The 26,170-nt window shown below is 43.1% G+C and overlaps 2 protein-coding genes across 4 annotated transcripts; one reads left to right on the top strand and one right to left on the bottom strand.

Annotated features, from left to right (window-relative positions):
* On the top strand, positions 1 to 14,179 carry MPZ (myelin protein zero). 3 transcript variants are annotated; one of them, XM_040333593.1, is made up of 6 exons: positions 1 to 168; positions 5,164 to 5,330; positions 6,942 to 7,155; positions 9,119 to 9,254; positions 10,176 to 10,245; positions 10,335 to 14,179. In XM_040333593.1, exons 1-6 carry the CDS (start codon positions 111 to 113, stop codon positions 10,431 to 10,433), a joined length of 744 nt encoding a protein of 247 aa, XP_040189527.1. In that variant the 5' UTR covers positions 1 to 110; the 3' UTR covers positions 10,434 to 14,179. The 3 variants fall into 3 exon arrangements, with proteins under 3 accessions (XP_040189527.1, XP_040189526.1, XP_040189528.1); XM_040333592.1 differs by having other exon boundaries at positions 10,176 to 10,233; positions 10,317 to 14,179; XM_040333594.1 differs by having other exon boundaries at positions 10,176 to 10,233.
* Positions 14,180 to 18,130: 3,951 nt separating this feature from the next.
* PCP4L1 (Purkinje cell protein 4 like 1) lies at positions 18,131 to 25,090 on the bottom strand. Its single transcript, XM_040333717.1, has 2 exons — positions 24,967 to 25,090; positions 18,131 to 19,164 (listed from the first exon to the last, which is right to left on the bottom strand). The coding sequence occupies exons 1-2, from the start codon at positions 25,073 to 25,075 to the stop codon at positions 19,028 to 19,030; spliced, it is 246 nt and encodes an 81-aa protein (XP_040189651.1). The 5' UTR covers positions 25,076 to 25,090; the 3' UTR covers positions 18,131 to 19,027.
* Between the last annotated feature and the right edge of the window lie 1,080 nt (positions 25,091 to 26,170).

Below are 26,170 nucleotides of genomic sequence, written 5' to 3' on the forward strand. Positions count from 1 at the left end.
CTCCATCCCTTATTCCATCTCAGGAGGAATCCGAAGGGTTACCGGGGCTCTGAGCGGCCCCCCAACGAAATTCCGGGAATCACAACCGTTACAGGACGACCAAAAAAAAAATGGAAGCCCCCAGGAATCCGCGACACCTGCTGGCCCTGGCCGCCGTCTTCGCTCTCAGTAAGTTCGCCTTTCTCCGTTCCGTCGCCAAACCTTTGCGGGTTTTTTTTCACCGCGGTCAAAGTAGGCTGTGTGTACATGAAGCCTTGGGATCGCGTTTCTGTGGTCGGTTGGCACTTTACATAGAGCCCGGCGCCACCAGGGCAGAGGAGGGGAGGTGACCAGTGTCTGCCCATGGAACCCGGGGGGCAAGCAGTGTGCCAAACCGGGGGGCAAGCAGTATGCTGAAACAGGGGGGGCAACAAGTGTGCCGTGGCGGGGGGGGGGCAAGAAGAGTGCCATGGCAGGGGGGGGGGGAGAAGTGTGCCATGGCAGGGGGGGCAAGAAGTGTGCCATGGCAGGGGGGCAAGCAGTGTGCTGAAACAGGGGGGGCAACAAGTGTGCCGTGGCAGGGGGGGCAAGAAGTGTGCCAAACCGGGGGGCAAGCAGTGTGCTGAAACAGGGGGGGCAACAAGTGTGCCGTGGCAGGGGGGGCAAGAAGTGTGCCAAACCGGGGGGCAAGCAGTGTGCTGAAACAGGGGGGGCAACAAGTGTGCCGTGGCAGGGGGGGCAAGAAGTGTGCCAAACCGGGGGGCAAGCAGTGTGCCATGGCAGGGGGGAAAGCAGTGTGCCATGGCAGGGGGGCAAGAAGTGTGCCATGGCAGGGGGGCAAGAAGTGTGCCATGGCAGGGGGGGCAAGCAGTGTGCCATGGCAGGGGGGAAAGCAGTGTGCCATGGCAGGGGGGCAAGAAGTGTGCCATGGCAGGGGGGGCAAGCAGTGTGCCATGGCAAGAGGAAGAGGGGGGCAGAGGATTCTGGGAGTTCAGGCTTCCCCATACCATCAAAGTCAATGACCCAAAATCTAACCAATAACAGAGGATGTGTCATCTCCCGAGCCAATCAGAGATTTAATTGCAATGGTATTTACAAATAGTTCACAAATTTATATTTTATAATAATGTTCACGTGTGATATAAAATTTATTATATGATAGAAAAGTATAATATCTATTATATGAGAAAACTGTATAATATTTATTATATGATAGAAATATATAATATTTATTATATTAGAGAACTTTATATAATTTCAATGGTATTTACAAATAGTTCACACATTTATATTTTATAATAATGTTCATGTGTGATATAAAATGTAATATATGATAGAAAAGTATAATATTTATTATATGAGAGAACTTTATAATATTTATTATATGAGAAAAATATATAATATTTATTAGATTAGAGAACTTTATATAATTTCAATGGTATACTATTTGCAAATAGTTCACAAATTTATATTTTATAATAATGTTCATGTGTGATATAAAATGTATTATATGATAGAAAATTATAATATTTATTATATGAGAGAAATATATAATATTTATTATATTAGAGAACTGTATAATATTTATTATATGATAGAAAAGTATAATATTTATTATATGAGAGAACTTTATAATATTTATTATATGAGAAAAATATATAATATTTATTATATGAGAGAACTGATATTAGAGAACGGTATAATATTTATTATATGAGAAAACTGTATAATATTTATTGTACGATAGAAAAGTATAATATTTATTATATGAGAGAAAGGTATAATATTTATTATATGAGAGAAATTATTACTATTTATTATATTAGAGGACTGTATAATATTTATTATATGATAGAAAACTATAATATTTATTATATGAGAAAACTGTATAATATGTATTATATGAGAGAACTTTATAATATTTATTATATGAGAAAAATATATAATATTTATTATACAAGAGAACTGATATTAGAAAATTGTATAATATTTATTGTACGATAGACAAAGTATAATATTTATTATATGAGAGAAAGGTATAATATTTATTATATGATAGAAACCTATAAAATGTATTATATGACAGAAAAGTATAATATTTTTTATATGAGAAAACTGTATAATATTTATTATATGATAGAAATGTATAATATTTATTCTATGGTAGAAATATATAATATTTATTATATTAGAGAACGGTATAAAATTTGTTATATGATGTAACAAAAAAAATCTGTATTATATAATTTACATGTGTACAATGTAATATATCATATTAATGTAAAATATCTATTAAATAATATAAATAAATAATATTTCTTATATGAGAGAAATATATATTATTCTTTATGTAACTTAACCGAATAATCTGTATTATATAACAGAATTCAAATATAATATTCATTATATAACATAAATGGAATACCATTTTTTTTTTTTATATATATGATATAATTGAAAACCACCTATTAGGTTAAATGCAGAAAATGTATTATATGATCACCATATAATGTAACTGTATACTAAGTACTATATAATATATAATATTCAGTATATTATACAAATGTGTAAAAAAAAAAATATATATTATATAAATGTTTAATATTCATGAAATAAAGCAACTGTCTAAAATATCTATTAGATAATATAAATATATAATATGTATAATATTTATAATATGATAGAAATGTATAATATGTATTATATTAGAGAACTGTATAATATTTATTATATGATGTAACAAAAAAATATGTATGGTATAATATAAATGTACACATATATGATATCAATGTAAAATATCTGTATCATATAATATAAATGTGTACAATGTAATATATCATATTAATATAAAATATCTATTAAATAATATAAATAAATAATATTTCTTATATGAGAGAACTGTATATTATTCAATATTCAACATAACCAAATAATCTGTATTATATAACAGAATTTAAATATAATATTCATTATATAACACAAATGTAATAAAAAAAAATGTATATGATATATTTGAATAACCACCTATTAGGTTAAATGCAGAAAATTGATTATATGATCACCATATAATGTAACTGTATACTAAGTATTATATAATATATAATATTCAGTATATTACACAAATGTGTAATTTACAATATATGATATAAATGTATAATATCTATTAGTTATTTTAAATGGATAATATGTAAAACATTATATAAATGTATAATAGCCATTATGTAATATAAATATTATCTATTAAATAACTATATATTTTTTTGATAATATAAATATAATACTTATAATTAATATACAGGTATAATATTCCTTATATGATACAAATGTACAATATTCATTAAATAATATAAATATAAAATATATATTATACGTGTGTAATATAATGTATATAACATTTATTGGGTTAGTTTAAAATCCTTATTAGATAAAAATATGCAAATGTAGATTGACAAAGAAAAAAATGTATTTGAGTTTTTGGAGGGGAGCAGTTTGGGGGTTGGAACCCCTTCCTGGTTTTTATTGCTCTCTGTGCCCCCTGTGGGCAGAGGAAGTCTCTCTGTTTCTCCTGGTGACAGGAAGTGACGGAAAATCCAAAATGTTGAGTTGTAAGGAGAGCAGGAAGTGGGGGAATTCACCGATGGGGACACTTGTTCTGGGGACAACTGTGTGAAAGGATAACAGACTTTGGGGAGATCTCTTCTCACTTCTTGGTGTATCATAGTCTTCATGTAGTCATCGCTGAGTAACCAGCAGTGGAAAACCCAGAAGTTTTGTTGACTTATATTCTGTTTCGTATGGAATGCGGAACTGAGAGCCCTTACGGGGAATTGTTGCCTCATCAGGAGATTTATTGTTGTCCTGTCAGACTCGGGAACTCAGCACAGGGATGGTGGGAACCCCTCATAATGGGCACAGCGGGTGTACAGACCCGGGAACTCAGCACAGGGATGGTGGGAACCCCTCATAATGGGCACAGCGGGTGTACAGACCCGGGAACTCAGCACAGGGATGGTGGAAACTCCTCATAATGGGCACAGCAGGTCTACAGACCCGGGAACTCAGCACAGGGATAGATATTTTAGTAACTGGTGGAGCATGCGGGCCTGATCAGCATCTGACTGTTATTTGTTCTGGATACCTCAACAGTGAGAAATCCCTGTCAGAATTCCTGACTCCGTTCCTGTCTACCTGGAAGTTTTGGGTGTCCCCACTTGTGTGTCCTAGACCTAGGAACCCAGTGTAGGGATGGTGGGAACCCCTCATAATGGGCACAGCGGGTGTACAGACCCGGAAACTCAGCACAGGGATGGTGAGAACCCCTCATAATGGGCACAGCGGGTGTACAGACCCGGGAACTCAGCACAGGGATGGTGGGAACCCCTCATAATGGGCGTACAGACACGGGAACTCAGCACAGGGATGGTGGGAACCCCTCATAATGGGGCATAGCGGGTGTACAGACCCGGGAACTCAGCACAGGGATGGTGGGAACCCCTCATAATGGGCGTACAGACACGGGAACTCAGCACAGGGATGGTGGGAACCCCTCATAATGGGGCATAGCGGGTGTACAGACCCGGGAACTCAGCACAGGGATGGTGAGAACCCCTCATAATGGGCACAGCGGGTGTACAGACCCAGGAACTCAGCACAGGGATGGTGAGAACCCCTCATAATGGGCACAGCGGGTGTACAGACCCGGGAACTCAGCACAGGGATGGTGAGAACCCCTCATAATGGGCACAGCGGGTGTACAGACCCGGGAACTCAGCACAGGGATGGTGAGAACCCCTCATAATGGGCACAGCGGGTGTACAGACCCGGGAACTCAGCACAGGGATGGTGGGAACCCCTCATAATGGGCACAGCGGGTGTACAGACCTGGGAACTCAGCACAGGGATGGTGGGAACCCCTCATAATGGGCACAGCGGGTGTACAGACCCGGGAACTCAGCACAGGGATGGTGAGAACCCCTCATAATGGGCACAGCGGGTGTACAGACCCGGGAACTCAGCACAGGGATGGTGGGAACCCCTTATAATAGATCTCACTTATGACTGGAATATCAGTTTTGGATGGAGTTCTCCTTAAATATAGATCTAATGGACACACTTCACTCTATCTGCTCCACACTGATTGGTTCTTGTCTTGTCTGATGTCTTTTTATTTTCTACCCTCCTCAGCCCTTTCTCCGGCCCTGACCATTGAAGTCTTCACTGATCGGGAGATCTATGGCAATGTGGCGTCAAAGGTCCACCTCTCCTGCACATTCTGGTCCAGCGAATGGATCTCAGATGACATCTCAGTAAGCTGGCACTTCCAGCCAGACAATTCTCGGGACACGTATTCGGTAAGGCCGCCACCAAATTATATAATGTATTTTAGAATCATGGCGGAACATAGTCAGGTGGCCCCCTTCAGTGACCGGTTCTTCGAAGGGCCCATTCCCACTGTTGTTCTGTGCACTGATGTGCGTTGGTGGCATGCAGTGCATTTGCATGTGGGTATCCTATTAATTTCTAAAGGACCTCCAATGAAGGCCAACACAGCAGGGTCCAACGTAGGCCAAGGTGTGCTGACCTTCACTGGGGTCCAGCAACATCTCTGATCCCCAATGAAGGCCAACACAGCGAGGTCCTTGACCGCCGAACATAGGCCAAGGTGCAATGACCTTCAATGGGGTCCAGCAACATCCATGATCCCAAATGAAGGCCAACACAGCGAGGTCCATGACCGCCCAACATAGGCCAAGGTGTGCTGACCTTCGTTAGGGTCCAGCAACATCCCTGATCCCCAATGAAGGCCAACACAGCAAGGTCCACGACCACCCAACATAGACCAAGGTATGCTGACCTTCACTGGGGTCCAGCAACATCTCTGATCCCCAATGAAGGCCAACACAGCGAGGTCCATGACCTCCCAACATAGACCAAGGTATGCTGACCTTGACTGGGGTCCAGCAACATCCCTGATGCCCAATGAAGGTCAACTCAGCGAGGTCCATGACCTCCCAACATAGGCCAAGGTGTGCTGACCTTCATTGTGGTCCAGCAATATCCCCGCTCTCCAATGAAGGCCAACACAGCGAGGTCCATGACCACCCAACATAGACCAAGGTTTGCTGACATTCGTTGTGGTCCAGCAACATCCATAATCCCCAATGAAGGTCAACACAGCGAGGTCCATGACCACCCAACATAGGCCAAGGTGTGCTGACCTTCACTGGGGTCCAGCAACATTCCTTATCCCCAATGAAGGCCAACACAGCGAGGTCCATGAGCTCCCAACATAGACCAAGGTGATCTGACCTTCATTGTGGTTCAGCAACATCCCTGATCCCCAACGAAGGCCAACACAGCGAGGTCCACGACCACCCAACATAGGCCAAGGTGTGATGACCTTCACTGGGGTCCAGCAACATCTCTGATCCCCAACGAAGGTCAATGCTAGACATGTGCAGAACAATAAATTGGTATCTCTTCGTTAAGCTACTAATTTAATTTCATTGCATTTGTAACAAGATATGTTTAGTTTAGTTTAGTTTCATTTATTTATTTTTAACTGGATTTAAATTTCCCCAATCGATTTAAAATATTTGATACGAATTTGAATAAAAAATATCGAATTAATCCAAATTTTTGTAATTCGGAAATTCGGATATATCCGGTAAATATGAAAATTTCATCCGAATATTGATTCAGAACTAAACGAAACGCAAATGTCTAGTCAACGTACCTGACCTTTCATCACCCCAGAAAGCTGTGAATACCCAAATGCATGGTCTATTCAAAGATCGCATCGAGTGGGTTGGCTATCCAAGGAGTGAAGATGGATCCATCATCATCCACAACCTGGTCTGAGGACGTGTGTTGATGGTCCATAGAAAATTAACAGGGCCTGTGCAACACAATGCAACTCAACACCCACATAACTGGACCCTGATGTCTCTTTCCCTCTTTAGATATTCCACTATGCCAAGGGAGAAGCCCATATAGATGACACGGGGCTCTTTAAAGACCGCATCGAATGGGTTGGCTATCCAAGGAGCAAAGATGGATCCATCATTATCCACAACCTGGACTATAGTGACAACGGAACCTTCACCTGTGATGTAAAGAATCCGCCCGATGTGGTGGGGAAGTCATCCTACGTCCACCTGCTTGTCTATGATAAAGGTAAGTTTCCAGAATTTTTGGGGACATACCTGAGATTAGCCCAAGAATTCTTGTTTTTAGGTTTGGATTGGCTTGGGAAGAGTAAACTATTCAGTCAAGGTTTTCTTGTTGCAGAAATTCATCTTACTTCCTGTCCTTGTGACCGGGGGCTAACAATAAAGACCTGCAATCATTAGATTCGGGCTTTTCAGGGACCTATTCAGGGCTCCAGCCCCCCCCTAGCCCCCCTCCCGACGCCCCTGCTTGTGACACCTGGACAACAAACCTTGTTGTCACCAGACCAAAGGACGTTGACCGGGCTTTCTCAACCAGGATCCCGTGGAACACTAGAGTTCCTCAAGAGGTTTCAAAGGGTTCCTTCCGCAGTTTCTGCCTCTCAGATAAGTCATAAGTGACTCCAGTGTTCTTTTCTTTCAGTTTAGCTTTTTAGTGGGACATTCTTATCATTGATCATACATTTTTAGGGTATTCTTCCCACTGGCCACCAGTGTGAGGGGGGCCCTTTATACTGACAACCAATGTATAAGGTCCTTCTCCCACTGACAGAGCATCGCACTAATCTCCAATGTCGGGGCAAACTACACTGACCGCCAATATAAGGGGTCATTACACTGACCACCAATGTAAGGGGACATGACACTGACCACCAATGTAAGAGGCCCTTCTCCATTGACCATCAATGTAATGGGCCACTACACTAACCATCAATGTAAGGGGGTCCTTCTCTATTGACCATCAATGTAGGGGGACACTACACTGACCATCAATGTAAGGGAGTCCTTCTCCATTGACCATCAATGTAAGGAGGACACTATACTGACCATCAATGTAAGGGGGTTCTTCTCTATTGACCATCAGTGTAGGGGGACACTATACTAACAATCAATGGAAGGGGTCCTTCTCCATTGACCATCAATGTAAGGGGACACTACACTAACCACCAATATAAGGGGGTCCTTCTCTATTGATCATCAATGTTAGGGGGTCCTTCACTATTGACCATCAATGTAAGGAGTACACTACACTAACCACCAATGTAAGGGGGTCCTTCTCCATTGACCATCAATGTAATGGGCCACTACACTGACCATCAATGTGAGGGGGTCCTTCTCTATTGGCCATCAATGTAAGGAGGACACTACACTAACCACCAATGTAAGGGGGTCCTTCTCTATTGACCATCAATGTAATGGGCCACTACACTGACCATCAATGTGAAGGGGTCCTTCTCTATTGACCATCAATGTAATGGGCCACTACACTGACCATCAATGTGAGGGGGTCCTTCTCTATTGGCCTTCAATGTAAAGGGGACACTACACTGACCATCAATGTAAAGGGGGTCCTTCTCCATTGACCATCAATGTAAAGGGACACTACACTGACCATCAATGGAAGGGTCCTTCTCCATTGACCATCAATGTAAGGGGACACTACACTGACCATCAAAGGAAGGGGTCCTTCTCTATTGACCATCAATGTAGGGGGACACTATACTGACCATCAATGTAAGGGTTTTTTTCTCTATTGACCATCAATGTAAGGGAGTCCTTCTCTATTGACCATCAATGTAGGGGGACACTACACTAACCACCAATGTAGGGGGACACTACACTGACCATCACTGGAAGGGGGTCCTTCTCTATTGACCATCAATGTAGGGGGACACTACACTGACCATCAATGTAGGGGGACACTACACTGACCATCAATGGAAGGGGGTCCTTCTCCATTGACCACCAATGTTGGGGGGTCGTACAATTACCACTAATATAGGGTGGCCATACACGAATATTGTTGTAACTGCAACACTGTAAACACTGAACACTAACCAATCAGGTGGCACGATCTGAGCCTTTAACAGACACCTCAATGGGGGGGGGGGGGGTTAAAGGTTATGCAGTGTAAGCTTTTTTGTGTTGATTGCAGCTCATTGACCTCCATGTTCTTTGTGCTCCCATAGCTCCAGTCCGTGCCGGGATGATCCTTGGTATCATCATTGGAGCTGCGCTGATCCTGGTAATCATTGTGGCTCTCCTGGCTTACCTCATCCGTTACTGCTGGCTAAGACGACAAATCCGAGTACAGAGGGAGCTCAGGTAGGTCCAAAGCATCAGGAGTTCATTCTCCTCTCTGGTGAATTAGCCCTCAAGCTGGGGGCCATCTTTAATATTGATTGGACCCTGGGCAAAAAAAATCTTAGGCTCTCCCCCCTCCATGCAGTTTTGTTCTCGATCGATCAATGGCAATGCTGATTTTTTTTACCGACTACCAATATAAAGAGGAGTTATCTTTGCAGAACAGACTGATGGTAGGCTTAATGACCGCAATTGTAGGCAGGACTTTCAAGCATGCCCCTTTATTTGCCCAGTGGGCAGCATTCAGAATAGGTGATGGTGAATATGACCTCAGGGAGGCATGATATACATATGCATACCACCCCTATTTACATATGAATGCTGCCACTGTTTACATATCAATGCCGGTATTTGCATGTAAACACAGGGTGTGCAGGTGAGTCATCTGTACACAACAATAGGGCAGAGCTGGGCAGCATTAGTAACAGAACTTCACACTGAGATATCAGGACACAGCACGGGGCTAAAACATCAAGGGACAAGGGAATTTAAACTGGGGTCGTTGGCAGGTATGAGGCAGCTGCTTTGGGCCCCACAACAATGACAGGGCCCAGAGCAGCTCCCCCTTTTGCCCTACCTTAAAAAATGGCCCTGGTTACAGTCACAGCCCTGACTACCCTGTAGGAGGCCTACTTTGTTCCTTAGCAGCTAGTGTTCTGTGGTTACATTATTACCATGAGGAAAGAGAAAACCGTTCAACTATCAATGGCCTCCTCTGCCCTCTTGCCTATAATTCTCTGCTGCAGGTAACATGGACTTTGTGCTTAGGTCACTTGAGGGACATCTGAAACAAAAGCCAAGGTTTTAACGCAACAATGAGAAAAGACAATTGTCACATTCCCGTTCTGGTCTTCCCTTCATATCTGGTTCTTGTTTTTGCAGCGCGCTGGAAAGAGGAAAGCTCCACAAGCTCTCAAAGGGCTCCAAAGGCTCACGACAGGTAAGAAGCAATGTGAGTTGACGTTTTTAAACAAATTCTTGCCCTTGGGGAGCAGAAACGCATTTTCTCTTTAAAATATGCAGGCCGCTCCTTTCTTCCAGGCCCCGCTCCTCTCCATGCTGGACCAGACCCGCAGCTTCAAGTCCACCAGCGACAAGAAATCCAAAGGCCTAGGCGACTCCCGCAAGGATAGGAAGTAGCAATTAGCCGGCAGGGAAGGTACACAAAAGGCAGACGAAGATTCCCCCCGCAGCTCTAAGGTGATCTACACCATCGAGATGGAACTGAGGGGGGACGAAGGTGGGGACAAGCCCCACCGAGCCGCTGTGAAGTCTCCTAGCAAAAACAGCCTCAAAAACGCCTTAAAGAATTTAATAAAAAGTGACTCAGAGAAACACCCCTAATCAACCAGAGACAGCCGGGGACCTGGGAGGAGTGACGTCCAATGTGGATCCAAGACAGGTCAAGTCAATCATCATGTACACCTTGCCCATTCTCTAAACAACAGCTATAGCCAGGCCGGGCTTTAATTGTGGCACAAAGAAGTTCATGAAGGCAAATTCTAGAAAAACCTCAACCATGGAGTCCACCGAAAGCTTGGTTCAGCCTTCGAATCCTTGAAAAACAAGTACTTTTTAATTTCATCAGCTTGTTGTGAATGTTCCACCAGATTGGCGGACACCATGTTTTTTTGCATCAACCATAAACATTCACAATGTCGCCAAGATGGACACGACTTTCGGTCCTTACCTAGAAGCTTCTCTTGGAGAAGTTTCTTGCTTTACTCCAAGGAAGTCTAAATTATCTACATAACCATAGACATTCGTAATGTCACCAAGATGAACACTAGTGTTGGTGTTGGTCTTCACCTAAAAGCTTCTCTTGGAGAAATTTCTCATTTCAATCCAAGGAAGTCTAAAATAACGACATAACCATAGATGTTCGTAATGTCACCAAGATGGACGCTAGTGTTGGTCCTCCCCTAAAAGCTTCACTTGGAGAAATTTCTCATTTCAATCCAAGGAAGTCAAAATTGACTACATAACCATAGACCTTCATCATGTCACCAAGATAGACACTAGTGTTGGTGTTGGTCTTCACCTAAAAGCTTCTCTTGGAGAAATTTCTAATTTCTATCAAAGGAAGTCTAAAGTTACTACATAACCTATAGATGTTCGTAATGTCACCAATATGGACACTAGTGTTGGTCTTCACCTAAAAGCTTTTCTTGGAGAAATTTTTCATTTCAATCCAAGGAAGTCTAAAATAACGACATAACCATAGACATTCGTAATGTCACCAAGATGAACACTACTGTTAGTTCTCACGTAAAAGTTTCTCTTGGAGAAGTTTCTAATTTTACTCCAAGGAAGTCTAAAATTACTACATAACCATAGACATTCATAATGTCACCAAGATGGACACTAGTGTTGGTCCTCACCTAAAGGCTTCTCTTGGAGAAATTTCTCATTTCAATCCAAGGAATTCTAAATTGACTACATAACCATAGACCTTCATCATGTCACCAAGATGAACACTAGTGTTGGTGTTGGTCTTCACCTAAAAGCTTCTCTTGGAGAAATTTCTTCTAATTTCAATCAAAGGAAGTCTAAAATTACTACATAATTATAGACATTCGTAATGTCACCAAGATGGACACTAGTGGTGGTCTTCACCTAAAAGCTTCTCTTGAAGAAAGTTTCTCATTGGAAGTCTAAAACGACTACACAAACTAAGGCCTTTAGTCCACTTTTTGGCCAATATATTTCTTTAGATACACATAAGGTCATTTGTTTGAGTTCATTTCTTCCATTTAGAGGTTTAGTTATAGTTGCTGCTTTCCGAAAAAAAAGGATAGTCTTGACTTTGGCCATTTTGTTTGGCTTGACTCCATTATGACGTCCAGGCTCTCATGATCCACCCCCTGAGAGCATTCTTCCCAGGTCCCCAGCAAGTTCTTCTGGTGCGGCTAATGCCTTTTTTATGAAATAACAATTTTGTGTTAAGCATAGAACCATCGTGTACCTTTTTTTTTTCCCTGCTGGAAATTAGCAAGAACTCTCGGAGAAACCAAGAATGAAAGTAGACCTCCTCTAGGATACATGGACCTCCACCCCACAGGAGTGGCTGCAATGCGATGCAATGCAAACATTACCCACCGGGAGCACCGTGTATTCTCAAAGGATCCTTTATATATGATCAAGGGACGGCTCACGAGGGGTATCTAGTTCGGCCTCGCTTTTTAAAATCAGATGGGATTGCCTCATATAGACCCTCGAGAAGAAATATGCCACCATAAGCCTCCCTTCCTTCCTTTAAGCAGTCTTGACCCCCAGTTGTTCCTAACAAAAAAAAAGAAGACATGGGACATGGATTAACAAAATGAGGACATGCGATTTTTTGGCACACCAGGCAGCTGCAAATCTCGTGTGCTCCTCAAAATGTTTTGCGTAAAAAGTACAAGTATTGCCCTTTCTGCCTCTCTCCAGGGCAATATTTCTACAGCGTCAACCCCCTATGCCACCAACGGCAAGGCCGTTAAAGGCATACCTAGTTTCTGTTAACTCCGCAGAGGCCTAAGCGGCAATCCCAGCATGCACCGGGGCCAACAGGAACCATAAAAAACCCAAGTCCCTTCAATGTTGGCCAATTTTTGGAAGGAGCAACAGAGGGGCAATTCTACCAGCCCCCCCCCCCCCCCTGATTCCTCAGACCTTCTTGAGTTCCTGCAGGCCCTCAAGTCTCAAATTGTAGTTTTTAATACCGGTTTTCGTTTTGGTCTTCAGTACGTCGTATTTTTTTTCTCTATGGTGCTGCATCGTACGCCATTTTTTTTTTTGTTCCGGGAAATGGAGACACAATGAAGTTTTCGGGAGTTTTTTTTTGTATTTATATGGATAAAGAACAGATTTTTTTTTTGTATGTCCGGCCCTCTGTCATTAACATTAACCAACTTCACATTTTTTTATTTTTTTTTTGTATTATTTTTGAGACCTTCTCGAGTTCAGTTTTATTTTTTCACAGCCTATTCACAGTTCCTTGACAGTAGTAGTAGGAGGTTGCCATGCATCCTGGGAAGGTTACCTTCGGAAGAGGGTTTGACGGTTCAGCCTGTGCGGGGATTGGCTAGCGTAGAAATGACAACTTACACCACTCTGGGACGCTGTAGTTATTAACAAACCGTGAAAATCTATGTGACGTGGGGGGGGGGCAGAATCCCTTGGAAAAGGTTGGGAAACCCTTGTTTCAGCTCCACCTCCTATGTCAACATGTTAATTGAAAGAGCTGATCACATTGGCGTCTGTACAATGCAGGAGACGTGGCCGGTTTCTACTGGAGCTCCCTGCTATTGTGAGAAGGTGTCCTGTGTTTATACTTATGATTATGTATCATCTACTGTGGGAAGCTCAACAAGTCTGACCTGTAGTGAAATCCCGATCAATCACCACAACGGCCAGGAGGGCACGGAGTCATCGCGTCCTGGTTGGATTAGTAATTAGCTGATGTTAATTAGGTTTCTGGTTACAGTTTGTATTGACATCCTGGTGTATATATTTCTGTGTCCAATGGGGTAATTTTAAAGGGATTTCCATCCTAGAGATCAGCAAAAGATTAACCCTTTCTTGGCCGGTCTCATCATTTGTTTCACATGGATTTCAATATCATGGGGATGAGGCAGCGGTCAACAAGGGGTTGTACTCGGGGGGGTACCATGGAATTTAAAATGACCCGCGTAGCCCTCGAAGGCACAGGCGACGCCGTCAACCCTCTTTATATAAGTTCACATGTAAAAGATGTATATATAATTAAAAATATATAAAGTAGAGATTAGTAGAGTATATCACATTGTTGTTAGTAGAGCCCCTTATAGTAGCCAAGTCACATCTAGTCACCGACCACATTAAAATTGTTAATAAAAACTGACATTTCTGAGAACCAAAAAAAAGAAACGTTGTCTGTCTTTATTAGAGGAGTGTGGATGGCAAATTATTGTATGGATGGGGGTCAAGGGCAAGTCCTCCTGGAGAGGAGAGTTCTGGAGGAAGGAGCAGAGTCCTCCAGCAGAGCAGAGTATTTCATGGGAGGAGAGTTATAGGGGAAGGAGCAGAGTCCTCCGACAGAGCAGAGTATTTCAGGAGAGGAGAGTTATAGAGGAAGGAGCAGAGTCCTCCGGCAGAGCAGAGTATTTCAGGAGAGGAGAGTTATAGAGGAAGGAGCAGAGTCCTCCGGCAGAGCAGAGTATTTCAGGAGAGGAGAGTTATAGAGGAAGGAGCAGAGTCCTCCAGCAGTGCAGAGTATTTCAGGAGAGGAGAGTTCTGGAGGAAGGAGCAGAGTCCTCCAGCAGAGTATTTCAGGAGAGGAGAGTTCTGGAGGAAGGAGCAGAGTCCTCCAGCAGAGTATTTCAGGAGAGGAGAGTTATAGAGGAAGGAGCAGAGTCCTCCAGCAGAGTATTTCAGGGGAGGAGAGTTATAGAGGAAGGAGCAGAGTCCTCCAGCAGAGTATTTCAGGAGAGGAGAGTTATAGAGGAAGGAGCAGAGTCCTCCAGCAGAGTATTTCAGGAGAGGAGAGTTATAGAGGAAGGAGCAGAGTCCTCCAGCAGAGCAGAGTATTTCAGGGGAGGAGAGTTATAGAGGAAGGAGCAGAGTCCTCCAGCAGAGTATTTCAGGGGAGGAGAGTTATAGAGGAAGGAGCAGAGACAGTAATATAATACATATCTTCATAAATGAATAATTTCTTAGTAACAGACACCAAGGCATTGCTGTATACTTTAAATAATTTTATTAGGTAAACATGCTAACATACCCCAAGCGGGTATGAGTTCCCACAGACCATCACAGGGGTGGAGAGGTGTATCTGATGGATGATATCCATATGAGAAAGAAGTACAGATGGAATGTACAGTCATGTCTATGGCAGAAGATCTCACACAGCTGTATCCTTTGGACGTAGAGAAAGTAGAGTCACCCATAGCAGCCAATCAGAAATCAGTAGTAGGCAAAACGTTGAAAGATGACTTCTGATTGGTTGTTATAGACTAGCCCTCTGCACACTATTTTGGCCTCATCAAAACACCTTGAAGATGTCTTTGTTTTATGGGTGGAAAGGCGCAAAATCAAAACAGTCAATTAACAAAAACAGTTCAGTTTGTATTAAAAAATCATTTCATTACGTGGTTTCTATGTAATTTTGTTCTGGTCTGGTCCGCTGAGTTGTATAAACGCAGGAAAACAATGCAATGTGTCTATTCTGACAGCAAAACCTGGAACTGAAAGCATAAACCAGAGCTAAAAACAAAAGAAAATAAAAATAAAATCACAACACAGCGATTCCCATGAACAACCACAAGATGGCAGCAGAGTAACGCCGCTAACAGCAGGCTGATACAATCGCGTACTTCCTTCTGGTCAAAGTAATGCCCAAATCTAGACACATTTTTTATTATTTTTTAGAGTGGGGGAGTGTTAGAATTTTTCTTATTTTTTTTTTAAAGCTGACTGCACCCTTAATGAGATGATTTCTCTCTTTTTCCCATTTCTTCTGACAGAAATTTTTAATCTTCTCACTCTACAAGAAAATGTAACATGTTGTCTGCGATTTACCCTTATTTTCTGCTTCTTCGTCAGTCAAATAGACAGGAAGTGGAGAGCTATTCCCTTACTTTCCCCTGAGACAGGAAGTGGAGAGCTATTCCCTCACTTCCCCATGAGACAGGAAGTGGAGAGCTATTCCCTCACTTTTCCATGGGACAGGAAGTGGAGAGTTATTCCCTTACTTTCCCCTGAGACAGGAAGTGGAGAGCTATTCCCTTACTTCCCCATGAGACAGGAAGTGAAGAGCTATTCCCTTACTTTCCCATGAGACAGGAAGTGGAGAGCTATTCCTTTACTTTCCCATGAGACAGGAAGTGGAGAGCTATTCCCTCACTTTCCCATGAGACAGGAAGTGGAGAGCTATTCCCTTACTTTCCCATGAGACAGGAAGTGGAGAGCTATTCCTTTACTTTCCCATGAGACAAGAAGTGGAGAGCTATTCCCCCACTTTCCCATGAGACAGGAAGTGGAGAGCTATTCCCTTACTTTCCCATGAGACAGGAAGTGGAGAGCTATTCCTTTACTTTCCCATGAGACAGGAAGTGGAGAGCTATTCCGTTACTTTCCCCTGAGACAGGAAGTGGAGAGCTATTCACTTACTTTGCCATGAGACAGGAAGTGGAGAGCTATTCCCTTACTTTCCCATGAGACAGGAAGTGGAGAGCTATTCTCTTACTTTCCCATGAGACAGGAAGTGAGACAGGAAGTAGTAAGAAATCCTTGAAGACACAGAAAGCAGTATGAACCTAGCAAGGTTCTAGTCCTCCCCCCTCTATATCTAAAAAAAAATAGAAAATGGGTAGACTTGCACTTTGAACACGGGCCAATGACATCATCAAGAATGACATCACATCTCCCCTAGTAAGTCCATGGTCTCTCCGATACAGGTCAGCAAAAAAGGAAAGAGTTAATCAAATGGCAATCAAACTAAAGAATGTTTAAACAGAACCTCTCACTTTTGGAAATTTTCACCAATAAGTTTAAATCAAGTTATTACATTTGCTCAGAAAATGGCTTATTACAAAGTCGCTTCTTTCCAGAGAAACAGGCGGCTGAAAAAAATTGCAATTCTCATTTTAGGAGATTTAATTTTAATGTCGCTCCTCAGGAATGAGGGGAATTTAAGGTTCAAGCCAAGGGGTTGGCAGAAGAGACATACACCTTGGGATCTTTAGACGGTGGGGACTTTAAGTGCAGGGCCGGGTCAAGGGGTTGGCAGAAGAGGCGTCTGCCTTGGGCCCTTCAGAAGGTGGGGAATTTAAGAGCAGAGTTGGGTCAAGGGGTAGGCAGGAGGGATGGCCACCTTTGGGCTCTTCAGAAGGTGGGGACCGAACGGCAAAGCTAGATCAAGGGTTTGGGAGGAGGGGTGGCCGCCTTGGGATCTTCAGAAGGTGGGGACCGAACTGCAGGGCTTAGCCAAGGGTTTGGAAGGAGGGACAGCCGCCTTGGGCTCTTCAGAAGGTGGGGACCAAACAGCAGGGTTGGGTCAAGGGTTTGGGAGGAAGGACGGTTGCCTTGCGCTCTTCAGAAGGTGGGGCCTGAACTGCAGGGCTTAGCCAAGGGTTTGGGAGGAGGGACGGCTTCCTTGGGCTCTTCAGAAGGTGGGGACCAAACAGCAGGGCTGGGTCAATGGTTTGGGAGGAAGGAAGGTCACCTTGGGCTCTTTAGAAGGTGGGGACCGAATGGCAGGGCTGGATCAAGGGTTTGGGAGGAGGGACGGTTGCCTTGGGCTATTTAGAAGGTGGGGCCTGAACTGCAGGGCTTGGTCAAGGGTTTGGGAGGAGGGACAGCTGCCTTGGGCTCCTCAGAAGGTTAGGACTTTAAGGGCAGGGTCAGGTCAAAGGGTTGGCAGAAGAGGCATCTGTCTTTGGCTCTTCAGAAGGTAGGGACGTTAAGGGCAGAGCTGAGTCAAGGGGTGGGCAGGAGGAAAAGCTGCATTGGGCTCTTCAGAAAGTAGGGACTGGATGACAGGGCTGGATCAAGGGTATGGCAGGATGGGCGGCCGCCTTGGGCTTTTCAGAAGGTGGTGACTTTAAGGGCAGGGCTGGGTCAAGCAGTTGGCTGAAGGGGAGGTTGTCTTGGGCTCTTCGGAAGGTGGGGACCAAAAGGCAGGGCTGGACCAAAGGGTTGGCAGAAGGGGCGGCTTCCTTGGGCTCTTCGGAAGGCAGGGACCTAAGGGCAGGGCCGGGTCAAGGAGTTGCCGCCATGAGCTCTTCAGAAGGTTGGGACTTCAGGTGAAGTGCTGAGCGAAGGGGTGGGCAGGAGGGGTGGCCACCTTGGTCACTTCAGCAGGAGGGGAGTACAGCTAGAGTAGTTCACAGTCCATGGTGGGGATGGGAAGGTTGCCCTTTGGCCTTATTACTTTGGGTGCTAACGAACCTTGTCCCAGCCTAGGTCTGACTCTTACCTGAGAGTCAGGCCAACCTGTTTCTATAAAAAAGAGCGGCAGCCATATAAAGGTATCAATTCACAAAGCTATAATGCATGCAAGACGTGCAGTTAAGACATATAACTCATGCATTATATCTTTGTTTACTGACACTTTTGTGGAAATTGTAATAACTTGCTTCAGACTCATCAAGAGATATTACATGAGTGTCAAAATCCAACAGAACACGAGCCCAGTTATCATTTTTGGTGGGGTGACCGAGTTTATGTCTCCTCAGGGGTGGAGCAAACGGGTTGGGTGGGGTCAAGGGGAGGCTCTAATTTGCATGAGGCTGGAGTGAGATGGAATAAGGCAATTATGGGTAAAATGAAGATGGCCACCGAGATGGTCTATATTCATTCAATTCTATATAATAAATATTTAAATATAATATATGCTATATAAGAACATGCCTTAAGAAGGGGACCTCTGTGGTCCTCCGTACAAGAGAAGACCTCACTATTCAGCTTTTTTCATAGAAAACTCTTCCTTCCTTTCTATCGATCCCAACAGCTACACTCGGAGCCAGGAGTAAATGCAAGATGGCCGAAACATGGTCAGCCTGTTGGGGGCACGGGCTCAGTTTAAAAGATCAGCATTCATAATAATTTAATGGGACGGGGGAGGGGGGAGTGTAGGGGAAAGGGGAGGGGAGCTGAGCCCTGTTGTTACTTGGCTTGCACTTCATAGAAAAGAAAGTGGAAGAAGTAGGCGAGCCTGCGCACAGTGTATATCGTACAGGGCAGTGTTGAGGTCACGGGTGGAGCTGTCCTCCTCACGAGCTTGGGTTTGGTTTCTTTTTCTGGAAGCGGCGGAACTTGTTCTGGATGGCCAGAGCGGCCTTTTCTGTCTCCGGGGCGTTGAGGTCAATGTCAATTTCCTCTTCCACCGTCTCCGACTTCCCAGGTTTGTCTGCAGAAGGGAAAAAAGAACACCTAAAAAATTCTAGAAGCCATACAAATAGATTGCATAGAAAAGTGGTTGTGAGATCTCAACAAGTTTCGCTACAGTAGCTTCCTCAGGACTCAGAGACCTTGAATATGCTGGTAATAAAGAAGCAATAAGATAAAAACATGTATATGCCAAATATCATCAACCTATACGCCACCTAAAAATTCTAGAAGCCATACAAATAGATTGCATAGAAAGGTGGTTGTGAGATCTCAACAAGTTTCGCTACAGTAGCTTCCTCGGGACTTGGAGACCTTGAATATGCTGGTAATAAAGAAGCAATAAGATAAAAACATGTATATGCCAAATATCATCAGCCTATATGCCACATAACAATTCTAGAATACATACAAATAGATTGCATAAAAAAGTGGTTGTGAGATCTCAACAAGTTTCACTACAGTAGCTTCCTCAGGAGACCTTGTATATGCTGGTAATAAAGAAGTAATAAAATAAAAACATGTATACGCCAAATATCATCAGCCTATATGCCACCTAAAAACTCTAGAAGCCATACAAATAGATTGCATAGAAAGGTGGTTGTGGGATCTCAACAAGTTTCGCTACAGTAGCTTCCTCAGGAGACCCTTAAATATGCTGGTAATAAAAATGTAATAAAATAAAAACATGTATACACCAGATATCATCAGCCTATACGCCACCTAAAAATTCTATAAGCCGTACAAATAGATTGCATAGAAAGGTTGTTGTGAGATCTCAACAAGTTTCGCTACAGTAGCTTCCTCAGAAGACCCTTAAATATGCTGGTAATAAAGAAGTAATAAAATAAAAACATGTATACACCAAATATCATCAGCCTATATGCCACCTCAAAATTCTAGAAGCCGTACAAATAGATTGCATAGAAAGGTTGTTGTGAGATCTCAACAAGTTTCGCTACAGTAGCTTCCTCAGAAGACCCTTAAATATGCTGGTAATAAAGAAGTAATAAAATAAAAACATGTATACACCAGATATCATCAGCCTATACGCCATTTAATAATTCTAGAAGCCATATAAAAAGTGCCATACACCAATAATGCAGGAATAAGTTAGTATTGTGTAGAAAGGTGGCTGTGAGCGCTCAACACATTTTGCTATAGTAGCTACTAGCTTCCTCAGGAGATCCTTGAATATGCTGGTGACGAAGAAGTAATCATCAATATTCAAAAAACATGATTTACTCCCATTGTAAATATATTTGGACCTTTTGCTCCTGGGTGACTTTGGCTTGGGTGCCTCGCAGTCCTATTTTCCTTCCCTTGCTGAGGGTTGATGCCTCCTGTATACACTCACCAGATTTGTGAATAACCCGACTATTTTATAGTTATACATGTATTACTGTGTGGTACCTTACATATTGTATGTGCTGTATTATGTTTTTTAAACATTGATGATTACTTCTTTATCACCAGCGTATTCAAGGAACTCCTGAGGAAGCTACTATTGTGAAACACGTTGAGGTTTCACAGCCACCTTTCTACACAATCTATACTAATTCTTGTAGTATTGGTGAATTTCACTTTTTTGTATGGCGTTGAGAATTACTAAGTGGCATATAGGCTGATGATATTTGGTGCATGCATGATTTTATTTTATTACTTCTTTATCACCAGCATATTTAAGGATCTCCTGAGGAAGCTACTACAGCGAAACACGTTGAGATGTCAAAGCCACCTTTCCACGCAATCTATACTTATTGTTGTATTATTGGTGCATTGCACTTTTTGTACGGCTTCCAGAACTACTAAGTGGCGTATAGGCTGATGATATTTGGTGTATAGATGTTTTTTTGTTGTCTTCCTTATGGTGTTCTGATTGTAATCTTTGAAAATAATAAAACTTCCTTTTATTTATATTCACATGTTTTATTTTCCTGAGATGATGGGCACCGAATTTTTTTTTTACTGTTAACCATTGACACCAATGATCTTTTAAGGTTTCCATAACCCCCAGTGTAAGGAGGAGGCACCATCTGACCACCAATGAAAGAGGCCCTTCACCATCTGGTGGTCAGTCTTGGCCTTCTGCCTGCTGACCTTCTGCCATTGACCACCAACATCAAAAAGGCCATCTCTGATGTTGATCACACCAATGTACTGGAAGTTGTAGATATAAATAAATCAGGGGTTCCCCAAGATCTGAAAATTATTGCAAAGGTTCCACCAGGGTATGTAGGTTGAGGAAGACCAGGGATCTCCAAACTTTCTAAACAAAGAGCCAGTTTATTGCCCTTTGGGCTTTAGGGGAGGGGGGGTTTGGACTATGGCCAGAGGGAATAGAATTTTTTTTCTGGTATCAGTGGGGGTAAAAAATTTCCCATCTTTGGTATTAGGGGGAGGAATAGTGCCCCGCGGACACCTTCCAAAATCTTGTGCAAAGCCTTGCTAGAGGAGTGAAGAATTGTATATCCTCAAAGTGGGGCCAACTCCATATTAATGACCATGGCGGGAGGGAGGCAACTTCCTACTAATGGCAATGGAGGGGCAACTCCGTATTAATGGTAATGGGGTCAAATGGCCACAAATTCTCACAGACACCCTCTAGAATCTTGTGAAAAGCCTTGCTAAAGGGACGAAGCATTGTATAGCCTAAAATTGGGGCCAACTCTATATTAATGGCCATGGGAGAGGGAGGGAACTCCATATTAATGGCCATGGAGGGGCAACTCCATAATAATGGTCATGTGGGTCAACTCCATATTAATGACCATGGAAGGTCAACTCCATATTAATGATCACAGGGGTCAACTTCATAATAATGGTCATGGAGATCAACTCCATAATCATGGCCATGCGGGTCAACTCCATATTAATGATTATCAAAAGGAAATCTTCATATTACTGGTCATGGAGGGTCAACTCCATATTAATGGTCATGGAAGTCAACTCCATATTAATGGTCATGGATAGGCAACTCGGTTAGGCAACTGCATATTAATGGTCATGGATAGGCAACTCCATATTAATGGTTATGGGGGTCAACTCCATATTCATGGTCATGGGGCCAACTCCATATTGATGATCATTGAAGGAGACAGCTTCATATTAATGGTCATGAAAGGTGAACTCCATATTAATGGTCACAGGGATCAACATCATATTAATGGTCATGGTAGTTAACTCCATATTAATGGTCATGGATGGGCAATTCCATATTAATGGACATGGAGGGTCAACTCCATATTGATGATCATGGGGGTCAACTTCATATTAATGGTCATGAAGGGTCAACTCCATATTAATGGTCATGGGGTCAACTTGATATTAATGGCCATAAAAGGTCAACTCCATATAAAAGGTCATGGGGATCAACTCCATATTAATGATCATCCAAGGGGACAACGCCATATTAAAGTGGTTGTAAACCCTACACACCACTTTTACCTACAGGTAAGCCCATAATAAGGCTTACCTGTAGGTACTGGAAATATATCCTAAACCTGCATGGTTTAGGAGATATTTACCTTATACGCTTGTGCCGACGTCATCAGCGCATGCGCACTGAAGAAAGGGCATGATCGTGCCGTTTATAAAGGGCCCGTGCCGTGACCATCGGCTCGGGAGTGACGTTACATGACACAAAGCTGGAGTCCATGGCTCCCAGAAGAAAGAGGGGTAAAGGAGGATGTGGCCACCAGCAGGGACATCAAGGGCATTGTGGGCTTCAATTGCAGGTAAGTGGCACACAATGGGCTAGAATGCGATGCACAGTAGCCCATTATGCTTTTATTTTGCAGGGAGCAAAAGACAAAGTAAAACCCATCAGGGTTTACTTCCTCTTTAATGGTGATGGAGGGTCAACTCCATATTAATGGTCATGGGGTCAACTTCATATTAATGGTCATGGGGTCAACTTCATATTAATGGTCATGGGGTCAACTTCATATTAATGGTCAGGGAGGCTCAACTCCATATTAATGGCCATGGGGGGGGGGGTCATGGTCATGGATAGGCCCCTTTAAATAAATGGTCACAAATGGCCAACTCCATATTGATGATCATTGAAGGAGACAACTCCATATTAATGGTTATGGGGGTCAACTTCATATTAATGGTCATGAAGGGTCAACTCCATATTAATGGTCATGGTGTTAACTCCATATTAATGGCCATGGGGGGCAACTATATATTAATGATCATGCTGTTAACTCCATATTAATGGTCATGGGGGACAACTCCATATAATTGGCCATGGATTGTCAACTCCTTATTAATGATTTTGGAGGGTCAACTCCATATTAATGCTCATGGGTGGGCAACTCCATATTAATGGACATGGAGGGTCAACTCCATATTTATGGCCATAGAGGTCAACTCCATATTGATGATCATGGAGGTCAACTTCATATTAATGGTCATGAATGGTCAACTTCATATTAATGGTCATGAAGGGTCAACTCCATATTAATGGTCGTGGGGGTCAACTTCATATTAATAGTCATGGGGGTCAACTCCATATTGATGATCATTGAAGGAGACAACTCCATATTAATGGTCATGGAGGTCAACTTCATATTAATGGTCATGAAGGGTCAACTCTATATTAATGGCCATGGGGTCCAACTCCATATTAATGATCATCCAATGGGACAACTCCATATTAAAGTGGTTGTAAACCCTTACACACCACTTTTACCTACAGGTAAGCCTTATTATAGGCTTACCTGTAGGTAAAAGTGCTGTGTAAGGGTACTGGAAATATCTCCTAAACCTGCATGGGTCAACTCCATAATAATGGTCATGGGGGTCAACTCCATATTGATGATCATTAAAGGAGACAACTCCATGTTAATGGTCATGGAGGTCAACTTCATATTAATAATCACGAAGGGTCAACTCCATATTAATGGCCATGGGGTGCAACTCCATATTAATGGCCATGGGGTGCAACTCCATATTAATGATCATCCAAGGGGACAACTCCAAATTAAAGTGGTTGTAAACCCTTACATCCCACTTTTACCTACAGGTAAGCCTATAATAACGCTTACCTGTAGGTACTGGAAATATCTCCTACACCTGCATGGGTCAACTCCATATTAATGGTCATGGGGCCAACTCCATATTGATGATCATTGAAGCAGACAACTCCATATTAATGGTCATGGGGATCAACTTCATATTAATGGCATGAAGGGTCAACTTCGTATTAATGGTCATGGGGTAAAATACATATATAAATGGTCATGGGGGTCAACTTCATAATAATGGTCATAGGGGATAACTCCATATAATCGGCCATGGAGGGTCAACTCCATATTAACGATTTTGGAGGGTCAACTTTATATTAATGGCCATGGCGGTCAACTTCATATCAATCACTGATCATCGAAGGGGGGCAACTCCATGTTAATGGCTATGGGGAAGGCGGCAACCCCATTCAGTATTTATGGCCATGGAGGAAGGGAAGCAACTCCATATTTATAGCCATGAGGGAAAGGGGGCAACTCCATATAAATGGCCATGGAAAACAGCACTCAACACTGCGTGTTACATAAGGCAAAAGCTGAGACGTGATACTATCAGAGAGACACCTAGAGAGATGCAGAAAGGAGTTGGTGACACTCACCTCTGCTTCCCACGTCTTTAATAATTTTAACTCTAGTTCTGGTTTGTACATTGCCTGCTGACTAATCACCTGAAAGTTTCAAATTATAAATATATGTGTAAACAGCTTCCATGATTACAGTGTATGCAGCTGGCGGGTGTCTACCGGTGGGGGGGCCCAAATAGCGGGGGGTGAGATACAAGGCGTACATACCCTTCTCCTCATTCAGGGAGGCCTGGTTGGCGGAAGGCAAATCATTGTTAGCTCGGAGCTGCAAGAGAGAGAGAAAGAGGTTATAATTACCAAAAGAGCTGCAGAACATCGCACCATCCCCCAAACAGATCCATATTGATATATTTTGCAGATTATTCCACCACTGACCCCTCTAGAGATCTGCAGAACATCGCTCCACCCCATTCCCCTCCTGACAGATCCACATTGATATATTCTGCAGATTATCCCATCACTGACCTCTCTAGAGATCTGCAGAAGATTGCTCCGTAGAGTAATTTTATAGAATGGAAATGAATAGTTCACATCTGCCGGCAGTTCTGTTTTATGTTGGTATTTGTTCTGGTACACCATTCATCTCATAGTGGAGAATGACACTTAAATGTGGATTTGGCTTGCGGCGGTGAGCCGTATAGCTGGGCATGGATCGCGGTGTATGCAGTAAGTCATTTTTATGGCATTGCTAGGACAGAACTGTGTACATTTCGCTCAGTTTTCTGCTTTGGCGCCCATCTGGCTGTTGCAAAATCCTCATCTCAGAGGAATACGAAACGCGTGGAGCTTCATTATGAACAGAGTTTGGCTGCGGCACTGGACAGCGGCGTACCCAGCCATAAACTACAAAGCCTCATGTTTGATGGATGCCATCGCTATGCCTAATCGCTGGCCATAATTCTGCTTCTACATAAGAAGACCAGCTGTAATGATGGATGGTGGGACGTATAAAACCGCGGAGGAACTTCACAAAGAGAAAAGAAGCCAACAGTGAACACAGATGATCAATATGTTACAGCATGTCACAGACTGAGAGGAACGGTAAAAATCCTGGACTTATAAACTTATAAATCCTCGACGTGGACTCATCTCCTATCTCCAATATATATAGAAGGAGGTGGGGGGAGATGAAAATGGGGGGGTGGAGAGAATTAAGGAAAGTGGGAGAGGGAGAATGTGGGGGGAGGAAGACGTGGGGACGAAAGAGGTAGGGGAGAGAGAGAGAGAGAAGAATGTGGGGGGAGAGAGAAAGAGGTAAGGGGCAAAGAGAGAAAAAAGTAGGGAGAGGGAGATAAATGTGGAGGGAGAGAACAGGAACTAAGGAAGAAAGAGAGAGTAATGCGTGGAGAGAAAGAAGAATGTGGGGGGAGAGAGAGAGAAGAATTTGGGGGGAGAAAGAAGAATGTGGGGG

This window comes from Rana temporaria, chromosome 13, assembly GCF_905171775.1.
Source record: "Rana temporaria chromosome 13, aRanTem1.1, whole genome shotgun sequence".
NCBI classification, from domain to species: domain Eukaryota; kingdom Metazoa; phylum Chordata; class Amphibia; order Anura; family Ranidae; genus Rana; species Rana temporaria.

Bases quoted from the DNA above. Each gene is read 5' to 3' on its own strand.
- MPZ (XM_040333592.1), top strand. From the start codon at position 111: ATGGAAGCCCCCAGGAATCCGCGACACCTGCTGGCCCTGGCCGCCGTC. The intron at 5,331-6,941 runs GTAAGGCCGCCA...TTCCCTCTTTAG, and splicing joins ATTCTCGGGACACGTATTCG to ATATTCCACTATGCCAAGGG. The intron at 7,156-9,118 runs GTAAGTTTCCAG...GTGCTCCCATAG, and splicing joins CCTGCTTGTCTATGATAAAG to CTCCAGTCCGTGCCGGGATG.
- PCP4L1 (XM_040333717.1), bottom strand. From the start codon at position 25,075: ATGTTCTGCAGCTCTTTTGGTAATTATAACCTCTTTCTCTCTCTCTTG. The intron at 19,165-24,966 runs GTATGTACGCCT...TCCCTTCTGCAG, and splicing joins CTCCCTGAATGAGGAGAAGG to ACAAACCTGGGAAGTCGGAG.